Source organism: Halichoerus grypus, chromosome 6 (assembly GCF_964656455.1).
Source record: "Halichoerus grypus chromosome 6, mHalGry1.hap1.1, whole genome shotgun sequence".
NCBI lineage: Eukaryota > Metazoa > Chordata > Mammalia > Carnivora > Phocidae > Halichoerus > Halichoerus grypus.
Window position 1 is genome coordinate 16,810,500 of NC_135717.1, and position 12,458 is coordinate 16,822,957.

Consider the following 12,458-nt stretch of genomic DNA (forward strand, 5'->3'; position numbering starts at 1 on the left):
CTAGGAGACTCAGGCCCCAGCCCCAGGAGGGAGGGAGCCTGGTCTCTCCAGCTGCCTCTCTTTCCCTCTTACCTCCTTGGCCTCTGTGTGTGGTGAGGGTCTCAGGATGGGCTGTATGTCCTTGCCCTGCTGAGCAGAGTGGTGGGAGGGCCGGGAGACAAGACAGGTTAGTTGAGGCAGCAGAACTCTCGAAGGAGGGCTGGAGGGGCTCAGAGCTTGGGGCTCAGCTGGGCTGGCTTGGTCGGCCCCTCTCAGGAGCCAAGGCCCGCCCCAGGCGGCACCTCACCCTCCTGACTCGGCCCCAAGCTCACCTGTGCAGTCCTTGAATGGCAGCTCCTCAAGGGAGGCCGAGGCTCAGGGTGTCCATTGGACAAGAGAACCTGGCCTTGACAAAGCAGCTCCAAAGCTCCTCCTAGCCCATCTCCTTCTTCCCTGGGCTCGCCCGCCAGTGACTAGCTCTTACTGTGGTTCTCCTCGGCAAACCCCAGCTCCCCCCAGAGCAGCTCTCCATCTCTCCTCAGATCAAGGCCAGTTTTCCCAACATTTCTGGGGCTTCTGCTCCAGGCCAGGCCCTGTGCTGGGCACTGGGTATACACACCAGAGAACAAAAGAGACACACTGCCCATCTCCCCGCCTCCCACCCCACCCTCCCCAATCTAGGGGGAGAAACGACCAGCATCTTCAAGAGTCTGAAGGGACAAGTACAGGGTATATTCAGAGCCTGCAGAAGGGAATCCTATCTCCCACTGAAATCTAAAGGATGAGCAGGAGAGAGCCTGGTGAAAAGGGAGAGGGAGGAAGAAAGGACAGGCTACACGAAGGCCCGAGGCTAGAGAGCTTGCGCCTGTGCGTGCAGCCGGAAGACGCTCAGACCCGCCGCAGTGCTGCGTGACGGGGGCAGGAGACCGCAGCAGGGTCCAGGTTCCCCTGGGCCTTGAAGCCACGTTTGGGAGTTGGGACTTTATCCTGAGGGTAATGGCTTCATAGAAGTGTTCTGTGAGTTATTAGCTGAATGTTCTAGAAAGACTCCAGCCTCCTCCACTTCCAGGCCACCTGCCAAGCAACCTCCACACTCTTCCTTAAGGGACAGGGGTCCTGGGGGCCTCTGCTGACTGTACCCACCCATCCTAAACACAGATTCCCGCCACTCACTAGACCACAGCCAGCCCCCAAATGGGCATCCGGGGCCTCTGTCTTGCTCAGTTGTCCTTCTACCAGAAGCTACGCCCACCTCCTCATCTTCCTTGAATGTAGCACCACACCTTTCCTCATGCTTTTCCCTTTACCTCTCCTCAATCCACCACCCAAAGTTGACTCATTCTGCAAGACCCAGAACCAGTGACACTTCCCCCAGGAAGCCTTTCTTAAGAAACTGTGAGCTCATGTCTCTTTTTTACCCTGAGTTCCTACTCCACACAGCTCGGCTTTAAAAAAAAAAAAAAAAAATTAGTGCCGACGGCAGAGACTGCTGGTTGTCTCCATATACCCTTCCTCTTCATCCGCCTTTAAAACAGAGCCTCCCTTTCCACGTGGTCATACGGCCACCTGGCCAGGCGGCTGCACTTCTCAGGCTCGTACTTAGGTGTGGCCGTGTGACCAAGTTCTGACCGATGAGATGCAAGGGTAAGCATCACGTGGATTTCAGGAAGGAGTCTCAAAGGGAAGGGGTGTGCTCTTGCACGGTCTCTCTCACGCCTGCTGTGCTCCCAACACCCACAGGCTGCGCCGTCTTTGTTGCCTGGGCTCACACGATGCCTTCTCCCTGAACGCCCACCTCCCCTTCTCTACCCGGGGACTTCAGGGGTCGCGTCTCAGGCAACAGACATGTTGTCTAAGATTCTATTGCCACGCCACATCTACCCTGACCACAGCCTCATGACGGCCTGTCATAACTGTCTGTTGACTTGTCTGACCTCCAGAGCAGACCGTGAACCCCTTCCGGGCAGGCACCATGTTTTATTTACCTCAGTGGAGCCAGTGCCCAGAACAGGGCTCAGCACAGGCAGGTGCTCAATCAACTTTCCTCAAGCACGTGATGAGCATCTGGTGGGCAGGGGCTTTAATTTTTGGTGAGCACGCCATCGTTCCCTTCAAGTCTCAGGAGAGTGAGCGTGTGTGGGCACTCAGCGCATGCTGCCAAAAGCCACGAGGAAGAGTGCACTTAGCAGTCACGTGCTCCAGCTCTGGGAGAGGCCTCACGATGTCGTGACTTATTTTATAGGTGGGGACACGGTCCCAGGGAGGGATGGAACTGCTCAGATGTTCATGCCAGGAAAAACAAAATCCACATCTCTGGGCTGGCAGGCCCAGGCTCTTTCCACCAGATCCTGCTGCCTTGAAGCTAAACCACCAGCTGAGTGTCAAGGATTTGAGGAGAGGAAATCTGGCTTTGGCCCTGGGTTTGGGAGTGTGTGGTCCAGCAGATGAGGATAGATACTGTTTCCCTCTTCTTTTACATCATGATGCCGCCCACCCCAATTCGGCTTTGAGGAAACTACCTGCTCTTAACTGAATACCCTTCGATGAGAAGACTGATCAGGGTGCCCTGTCCTGCCTGGAATTTGCTCCTTGAGCAGTGTTATTAGGATCCTGGTGAGGTCTGAAGCTGATGCTTGGCAGGGACCTGGAGTAGATTGACTGAAGGGGCCATGTCCTGAAGAGTCCATCCATTATTCCCTCCCCTCAAGAGCCCCCAGAGCCTCCACTGTGGTTCTCCTTCTTCCCAGTCTTGCTTTGCCAAATACAAGCTCCGATACGTTCCTTTCCTGCTGAAGTGGGTTGTATTTGGTTTCTATTGCTTAAAACCAAAGACTCCTCTATAATACAGTCTTGCTAAACTGAAATTCTACTCTCCCCTGTTTCCTATCAATTCCCCTAAGTCATCTCTTCTTACCGCATGTTGGTGCCTCGGTGTCCCTTCTTCCTCCCAGAGAGAGAAATTTAGGGAGACGTTGATGGGAGAGATGAGGTCTTGAATGCATACCTGAGGGTGATGAGAGTACCACCTATATTGTGAGTTTAATCTTCCAGTGAAATGCTCACCCGGTTCATACTTCACAAATGATGAGATTCTAGCATCAGGTGTTTATAATATGCCCAGGGTCGCTTCTCAGCCTGAGTATCTCCCTCAGCCCCAACTCCCATGGCAGACATTGTTAATCAACCACCCCACTTTTCCCATTGAGTCCTGACCAAAGTCCCTGAGTCTCTGTCAAACCGCTCTAGGCAGCCATTATTGAAGTTTGCACAAGAAAAGAATATTCTAGAAAAACTAGAATATCCTAGTTCCTTGAGAACAGTGATGGGTCTTGGCCTTTTATGTTATTACCAGTCCCTCACACTGGCACTTTGTAGGCACCCAAATCATCTTCACCTGAACTCCTTCACCAACCCAAAGAGGCAGGCATTATTATCTCCACATTAGAGATGGGGAACATAAGGTCAACAAAGGTAATCCAAGTTTCCTAAGGCCTAGAGCTAGGAAGTGAACCCAAATCTGTCCAATTCCAAGTCCAAGGTCTTCCCATCATGACACACTACCTCTTCTCTGGCAAATTTATGTTGAAAATTTCCAAATCACGTGGTGGGTACGGGTGGGGTGCAAGGAAGCAGAGGGGCACTGAACGCAGGTATGAATGAGCTAAGATAATGGGCTCGTAACTGTTGACACTGGGTGATGAGTATTTGGGGGTTCACTGAGCTATTTTTTTTTTTTTTGCTTTTATGTTTGAAATTTCCCCATAACAAAAAAATTTAAAACAAACTTCAAAATCTTTTTGTTTTTAGACGGGGGATGAGGGAAAGAGGGAGAGGGAGAGAGATAATCTCAAGCAGACTCCATGCTGAGCACGGAGCTCGACACGGGGCTCGATCTCACGACCCTGAGATCATGACCTGAGCCGAAATCAAGAGTTGGACGCTTAACTGACTGAGCCACCCAGGAGCCCCCGAACTTCAAAATCTTACACACCAATCCCATACCCAGTCTCTTATTAAATATCTAAGGGATCAGAATAATTTACCATCAACCCTACTTTACACAGGACTGTTAGAAGCAAACTGAATTTGGGCGTCTCAGCAGTTGCTCAAACTGATATTTAAAAAACCTTTTTCTGCGAGGGATGTTACTAATAAATGACTATGTGTGCCTGGCAAATAAGGGCACACCGCTGTGACTGAATATTCTGTACCTATTAAAATACTTATAAAAAGCTGGGTAGCAGCATTAATATATGATGTGTGGAAAAATTAGGGGGAAAATGGGAAGTATTTTCTAATGGTAACGATGTCAAAACGCCTACGTCCATAGATTGAGGACTAGAGAAAATATGCTAACGGTATTATTACCACTATTGCACAATGAGATGGTGGTGTAGAGAGATCCAAGGGCCTGTGACCCAGCTGGTCGGTGACCGAGCCGAGCCTTGCACCCACTGCGGTCAGCTCCGCCGCCCCCGCACTTCCTAGCGCAGCCCCGATGGCTCCCTTACCGGGAAGCGGAACCAGAACTTGGTGCAGGACGGGTCTCCAGTGACCACTGCGTTCCCGCTGAGTTCGTGTCTCCCTCCTGGGAACAGCCCCCGGCTTCTGGTCCGATGGCCATCCAGCTGCAGAGTGTAAGTGAGGTTGGCAACCAGGAGCCCTGGGCAGGGAGAAAAGGCAGAAGGTGAAGGGTGGGGCCATAAGCAACAGCTCTGGGGAGCGGAGTGGGGGGAACGGCACTGACCTTGAAATTGGAGGGTGAGAAGCTTGACCTGGAAACACACTGTGATGTTAACTCCTTCTTTCTTCTTGTTACTGGTTGAATAGGAGCATTCCACTTCATGCACTGGGATCTCCGCCGGGGAGAAGGACATCTGAGTGAGGATGTCCACCACAGGCCGGGCGCTGCAGAGCGGAAAACAAGAACACTTTCCCTGGGCCTCAACTGCACTCCCAGTCAGACCCGGGGCTCCTTCTACCCGCGTCCAGAGGACTCTCCTCCCCGAAAGCAGACCTCAACAGCACTGTCTCCTCGAAACAGTAATAATAATGGTAATTCATTAGGGCTTCCCAGTTCCTTCTAGCAGCCCTCTGACCCATTTTCCATACGGAAGAGTGAGCTTTGGGGGGCGGGGGGAGGGACAAGGAGAAAGAGACAGAGAATCCCAGGCAGGCTCCACACCCGGGGTGAAGCCTGCCACAGGGCTCCATCTCACGACTCTGAGCTCATGACCCGAACGGAAATCAAGAGTCAGACGCTCAACCAATTGAGCCACCCAGGGCCCCCAGGAGAGCGAGCTTTTGGAAAGAGAAATCCTGTGGAGCTACTTCCGTGCTTATAATGCTTCACTGATGCCACGTGGCCTTCGGAATGAAATCCAAACTTGTTACTATCCGTGTCACGCTGCCTGCCTCTCCCATCTTATTTCCTCCCACCCTCTCCCTTGGCTGATGTTCTGGCCGAGTCCAGCTTTTGCCTGCCTCGTGGCCTCCGCACATCCTGAGCTTTCTACATGAAGGCTCTTACCCCAGACTTCTGCAAGCCTGGCTCCTTCTCCTTTTCTAAGTCCCAGCTCAAATATCACCTCCTCCGAGAGGCCTTTCTCGGCCACCCCATCTAGAGGAGGTCTCGCCTACTGTTCCATCTCACAGAACGCTGTTCACTTCCCTCACGGCACTCGCCACGAGTTGTAATCACCTCCCTGTGTGCTTAACTTTTTATTACAGATTTCCCCACATATACACTCTGTACTCAATGCTTGGTCCAGTATTTAAAACCCAGCAGGTGCTCTAGTCCACTCACTGATGTTACACGATGCCTCCAGTAACTGGAAGACAGGGGAGAGACAGGAATTGTCGTCACCATTTCAAAAATGAGAAACTGAGGACCTGAGGAGCTAAGTGACTGGGGTCAGACCACCCAAGAAGTAAATGGTAGAGCTTTGACCTGAATCCAGGTGACCAGGTTCTATTTTTTTTTTTAAAGATTTTTATCTATTTACTCATGAGAGACACAGAGAGAGAGACGCAGAGGCAGAGGGAGAAGCAGGCTCCTCGCTGAGCAGGGAGCCCGATGTGGGGCTCGATCCCAGGACGCTGAGATCATGACCTGCGCAGAAGGCAGGTGCTTCACCGACTGAGCCACCCAGGCGCCCCAGGTGACCAGGTTCTAGAGCCATCACAGGATGTTGCTTCTCTAGGAGGTTTCAATGTCAGCCAGGCCTGGGTTCCAATCCCAGTCTGTCACGGAACTGTAGCTGTTTAAACCTGAGTAAGACATGAAGGCTGTGCAGGAAGAGACCAGAGGAGTCCTAGCACAGGGGTAGCTGTTCAAAGGACGAGAGAGCTGAGATTATCAACAGTCCCATCTTACCTGAGCACGATCACCTGCCCCTCAGCTCCCACAGCCACATCTGTCAGGCCGTCTCCTCCGAGGTCTTTCACCCCGTGGATGGAGCGTCCAAACCACTGAATTCCTGAGAACACCTGGGTCCCTTCAATCCGCTGAGACCAAGAGAAAAATTCCTGCTAAGCTAGGGAGAGGACAGGCCGTTGGGGGGGAAGGGTCAGGCGGAGGAGTGGGGTCTGGGCTTGGAGGCTTCTGGGTGCCCGGGAACGGGTTTGGATGGGCAGGTAGGGTGCCTCTCACCTGGCTCGGCCGGGGGCTCAGCCCCCCGTACTGCCCGTTGAAGACGTACACGGCCCCCTGCTCCTCCAGAGGGGCCCCCACCGCCACGTCCGCCAGCCCATCCCCATTGATGTCCGTCAGGGCCGCGATGGCTGCTCCGAATCGCCCAAGCGGGTAGCCAGGGTCCCCCTGCAGCTCTGAGACCACTTCGAACCCCAGCTGGGAAGGAGCAAAGTGACAAGCCCCGCTTCAGGCACTCAGCACGCGTTTGCAGGGGGCGGCACCGTGTACATGGAGGACGCTGAGGAAGGGTCGGGTGTGGTCCCTCACACAACGGGAACGGTGCTGCGGACCGACCTGGGCTCAGGTCCCAGCTCCACCCCTTGCTGTCTGGGTGACCTTGGGGCTTTGGAAGGTGACTCGGCCTTGCTGAGCCGCAGCGCTCCCATTTATGAAGGAAAGCTCAGAGTTTCCCAGAAGGTGACTGTGTGAGGACCAACGGGGGTGTCCTGTAAATAAAAGGTTTGGCCCTGGGCCTTGCACACAGCCTACCCTCCCTGAGCACGGAGTGTCAGCTCTCGTTTGTCAGTTGTTCTAAAGGGCTGATCCACCATGATCAGTCAGGGAAAGCCTTTCAGAATAGTTGGGACCTGGGTCAGCCTGGGAATCTGTTTCTCCTACCCCTGCATGTCCTGGTCCCCACCTGTTTTTTCTGGTAGATAAACACCCGGCCTCCTCTCTGCTCCCCATAGAACAAGGGGGCTCCGATCAGCAGCAGCTCTGTCTCCCCATCTTGGTCCATGTCAATGCCACACAGCTCGCCACCGAAGTAAGAGCCAATCTGCACGGAGAGGAAGATGTCTGAGGGAGCCCCGTGAGCCGGACACCTCCTCCCCCTCAGCTGTACCATGTCCATCTTACTCCATCCCTCAAATGCAGGTGCAAGTCCTGGACCACCCCTGCCCCCCCCACCTCCGCAGAGCCTTGTAGGAGTCAGGACAAGGAGGGTGCTCTGAGGTTCTGTTTCTTAAACTGGCAGGTGGAGACGACAAAGCTCAGCTCGAGGGCTCCGTGGGGACTGAATGTGACAGTGCTTGGTACAGGGCCTGCCGCACTGTGAGTGGGTGAGTGCTTGCCGACAGCAGGGAGCATGACCAGTGCCGTACCGGTCCCCGACCTGCGGATGCCCCCTGGGGCCGTGCTCACCTGGCTCCCGTCTATCTTCTGGATTTGGTTCCAGTGTCCTCTTTCCTTTGACTTCTGGAACAGCAGCACCCGCCCCACATGCTGATGTCGGGGGGCTCCAGCGGCCAGCAGGGAAGTGAGCCTTTGGGAGGGCAGCCAGGTCACTGTGTAACCTGAGGGGCGTGGCGGAGAGAGAGAGAGAGAGAGAGAGAATGGGAGAGAGGGAGGACAGGGGCTTGGAATTAGAAGCGCAATGGCATCTGGAAGAAAGTAAAACCCAGGGACAAAAAGGGCAGAGACTCTGGGAAACTGGGTTAGTAGCAGAGATACACAGAAATAGTCAGAGGACCTTCTCCGGAGAAAAGCAGCCATGTGATCCGAGTGGCACAAATCCTGCCATCTTGGTCCAAAACTGCATTTCTCAAACTGTGGCCAACACACAGGCCCAGGAAAAAGCAGCCACGGACGACAGGCTGCCAGTAAACATGGCGCATCTTCCTGAGCCTCAGCTGACCTGAAGGTTGGGAAGGGAGACTACACTATTTAAAAATAATCAGATAACGGGGAGCCCGGGTGGCTCAGTCGGTTGGGCATCTGCCTTCGGCTCAGGTCATGATCCCAGAGTCCTGGGATCCAGCCCTGGTTGTTGGGGGGGGGGGTCCCTGCTCAGCAGGGAGTCCACCTCTCTCTCCCCTCTACTCATGCTCTCTCTGTCTCAAATAAACAAATAAAATCTTTAAAAAAATAAAGTGAGGGGCGCCTGGGTGGCTCAGTCGTTAAGCGTCTGCCTTCGGCTCAGGTCATGATCCCAGGGTCCTGGGATCGAGCCCCGCATCGGGCTCCCTGCTCGGCGGGAAGCCTGCTTCTCCCTCTCCCACTCCCCCTGCTTGTGTTCCCTCTCTCGCTGTGTCTCTCTCTGTCAAATAAATAAAATCTTTAAAAAAAAAAAAAAGTGAGATATATTCATAAGAAGAATGCAAAATCTGTATGAATATTAAAAATAAAGCAGGAGACTTGAACACATTTTATTTAGAGTTATCCCTTCAGGCCACCTTCCTAGTCCACAGCTTGCGTGTGAGCGAGGTTTCTCCCCTGTGAGCACGTTGCGGGGACATCTGAGGAAATGCAGCAGGAAACTGGACCAGGGACTGTGTTTGAGCCAGGACCCATCCGATAGGAACGCTCTGATTCAGGAGACGACTAACTGACCCAATTTCAGCTTCTCTGCTTAGAGTAGTTGCAAATGAGTGACAAAAACAGAGCCATCCGAGACGCCACAGCGCAGGAGAAGAAGGGTAGAGAGGCTGAACACCTTTCCCATTCATCCGTGTACATTCCTGGAGCGCTGGGGTTAGGAACTTGCCCTCTGAAATCAGAGGCAAGGTTTTATTCCTAGTGCTGATGCTTCCCAGCTGTGTGATTGTGGTCAATTACACCACGCACTGAGGCTCAGTTTTCTTATCCAAAAAACGGGATAGTACCAGCCTCATAGGGTGGTTTTGAGGGTTAAAGACGACCGCATATAGAAAATGCTTAGCATTATGCTAGTGATATCTAAACTAAGATCTGAAGGAGAGTTGCACCACGGGCATCCGGGATTGATTTTATTTATTTATTTATTTATTTATTTATTTATTTATTTTAGCAGGAGTTGAAATGTTTTTTTCTTTTCTTCTTATTGAAGTATAGTTGACACAAGGTGATATATGTACAATCATATATCTATATGTACACATATAATATATATACATGCATATATAATCGTATCCATATATACACATACATATATACACATGCATTGTGTGTGTGTCTAGTGGGACAGGCGCCTAACTAGAGATTAAACCGTAGGCTATTCTTGAAAGAGCAGTGTTGCTGACTAGCTCGCAGGATACTGGGGGACACAAAGCTCCTTGAAGTGTTAGGGTTAGGAACTATAGTGTAAGTGTGTTGCTTACTAGCACAGACTTTGGGGGCTACACTACTGGGCTCCACCTACTTGTTCTGTGACCCTGGGCAAGTTATTTAAACTCTCCTGGGCTCAGTTCCTTCATCTATAGAATAGAAGTAATAGGGGTGCCTGGGTGGCTCAGTTGGTTGAACATCCGACTCTTGATTTCGGCTCAGGTCATGATCTTGGGGTCCTGGGATCGAGCCCCGCGTCAGGCTCCGTGCTCAGCCGGGAGTCAGCTTGGGAGTCTCTCTCTCCCTCTGCCCCTCCCCCCGCTCGTTGGCTCTCGAATGCGTGCACTCTCTCTCTCTCTCTAATAAAAAAATAAAATCTTAAAAAAAATAGAGTAGGTAATAAAAATGCCTACTCACAGGGTTACTGTAAGAATAAAATGAGATAAAATAAGATAAAATCTGTCAATACATGTCATGCACCAGTGCCGGGCACATAATACTTAGTAAAGAATGTCAAAAGAGAGAGAGAAAATCATGGAGGGTAGCCCTCCTTAGAAGGGTAGATGCAAGATGAATGGCACCAATTTTCCCAAGGTAATTATATAAGGAAGTCTTTGTGCTCTGTGAGTTTAATAAAGACATGGCCCACCCCTATACAGGGGTCATGCATGAGGCCGGGTGAGGGGGTTTCTAGGTAGATCCTGGAAGCAGTCCTACCCCAGGGCTCTTGAAGCCAGTCTGTGCCTTGACACAAGTTGACTATATGAGCGTGAACTGGAAGAGTGATAACCTCTGTGCACAAGAGTGAGGCCTCTCTGCGCCTGAGACCGGCATCCGCTTGGGTGGACTCGCAGCCACAGAATTGTGCGGGACAAGCTCACAACAGCGACACCATAAGGCAGAGAGAAGCAACTGCAACTGTGGACAGACCAGGTGCCTTTGCTCTGCACTTGGCATCTGAAGATCTCTTGAGGTGAATCAACCTTGGAGTTCATGGACAATTCTAGAGGAGGAAGCCTCAAGGAGGAACTGCTGGTCCCCCTACTAATGAGGCAGGCTGCTATAAAATGGACCCAGGATTTAATTTATGGGTAAGACCTAGAGAGGTCGCTGGGTAGGCAAGCTTGAGCAAGCTTAGGATGGGACGGTTTGAATAATGCTGGTTGGCACTGGTCTACAAGGGTGGTCCTTAGCTAACTAGATATTTAGGTCTGGCGGAATACTGGCTTGGTGTGTGAAAGTTAGGTAAAGGAGGTGGCTGGGGATATGGGCTCAAGGTTGGCTCGTTGGCATGTGGAAGGCCTGCTCACAGTCCCCTTGTTCACTCTCTGTAGGAATTAGCTAGCTCTGGGAGGGGCAGTGTCTCTGGGATTCGCAAGGCCTCAAGATGTCCAAGGATCATAAAACACAGAAAATAAAAGCATGATTACTACACAGCAGAGGGGTTATTAAGGGAAAAATTAAATGTTGTAGCCATATTTAAATTCTGAGTTTGTTCATGCTGGTTACTTAACCGCTTTCATTATTGTTTTGAAAGTCAGTCTGAGTGACCCTGGCCCCTCAGACCAAAGAAACGTAGCAGAAAAGAAAAGTACTTACCCAAATACCCTGCTCTCGCTTCTGGTGTCAGTGGTTCATTCCCAACAAATCTATCATCCTGCAGGTCTGCCTCCAGGTCTAGAAAGCCCCCAGCCCAGTCCTTGGCTCCGACTGCCCCCACGACGCCATGGCCCTGCCCAGGGAGGAGATGAGCATGCTTGGCCCTGTGTCCACAACATCCCGAAGCTCCCCCCTGCTTCAGGCCCGCCACTCACGTGGCTGAGATCAGCGCTGATCCCACTGGAGGACAGCTCCATGGTGAAAGATGTCAGGTCCTGTTTGCTTGTGCCTGAGGGACCAGGTAAAGAGAATGGGTGGACACTCGAGAGAGGACCGAGAAAGAGGCATGGCACCAGTCTTTGGGCGAGGTAGAAAGAGCCCACCCGACAGTCAGACTGGGCAGTGACGTGGGCTGAGTCTGATGTGAACTCAGCCAGGATGTAGCTCTGTGGTTCTGTTCCCACTCAGGCTTCCCCGCCGTGTCACCAAATCGGGATGTTCTACGTCTGCAATGCATCTGTCCCCTTCTCTGTAGAGCGTGTTTGCCACCACATGGGCCCGGCCATCCTCTCTTGCCTGACAACCGTGCTCACTTACTCATTTGGTCCCTGACTTCGTTCTTCCTCTTGTCGTGTCTTTTTTCCACAGAGCAAGCTGGAGTAATCTTTTTTAAAAATGTCTATCAGACCACACGTTTCCCTTTCTTAAAAACCCTTCATCCCTTGCCATCGCTCTTTAGATTAAAACCCCAGCTGCTTATGAGGAACTGGAAGGCCCCTATTTCTCCCCTGTTGTCTCACTTGCTCACCACACCCCTGTCACGCTGACCTTTTTTCTGTTCCTCCAGCTTGCCCGCCCTTCCCCACCTCCGGCCCCTGAGCTGGCTCTTCTCTGACTTCAAAGCCCTGCCCACATTCCTCATGTGGCTGTTTGATTCTCATCTTTTGTATCTCAGCTCAAATGTCATCTCAGACTGAATTCTACCTCCAGCGAAAAATAAAGCATCTAGAAAGGCCTTCCTTGAAGAGCCTATCTAAAGTGGCTTCCCCCAGTGAAATCTTTCTATCCAGTTTATTCATTTTCTTTACAGCACCTATCATAATCTCTAATTATCCTGTTCGTTTGTTTTCTGTCTTTCTTTATCCAGCCTGAATATGAGCTC

The 12,458-nt window shown here is 51.8% G+C and overlaps 1 protein-coding gene across 3 annotated transcripts in view; it reads right to left on the bottom strand.

Annotated features, from left to right (window-relative positions):
- The window catches only part of ITGAL (integrin subunit alpha L), a 38,397-nt gene that overhangs the window by 14,263 nt on the left and 11,676 nt on the right, over positions 1-12,458 (bottom strand). For 2 of the 3 annotated variants that reach the window (XM_036074249.2, XM_078074598.1), the window contains exons 10-19: positions 11,512-11,585; positions 11,297-11,429; positions 7,817-7,968; positions 7,314-7,451; positions 6,632-6,829; positions 6,356-6,486; positions 4,727-4,887; positions 4,491-4,642; positions 2,894-2,983; positions 73-129 (exon numbers count right to left, since the gene is read on the bottom strand). In XM_036074249.2, coding sequence (XP_035930142.1) covers positions 73-129; positions 2,894-2,983; positions 4,491-4,642; positions 4,727-4,887; positions 6,356-6,486; positions 6,632-6,829; positions 7,314-7,451; positions 7,817-7,968; positions 11,297-11,429; positions 11,512-11,585 — 1,286 coding nt within the window. The remainder of the gene's footprint in view (positions 1-72; positions 130-2,893; positions 2,984-4,490; positions 4,643-4,726; positions 4,888-6,355; positions 6,487-6,631; positions 6,830-7,313; positions 7,452-7,816; positions 7,969-11,296; positions 11,430-11,511; positions 11,586-12,458) is intronic. The other variant, XM_036074250.2, reaches the window with a different exon arrangement.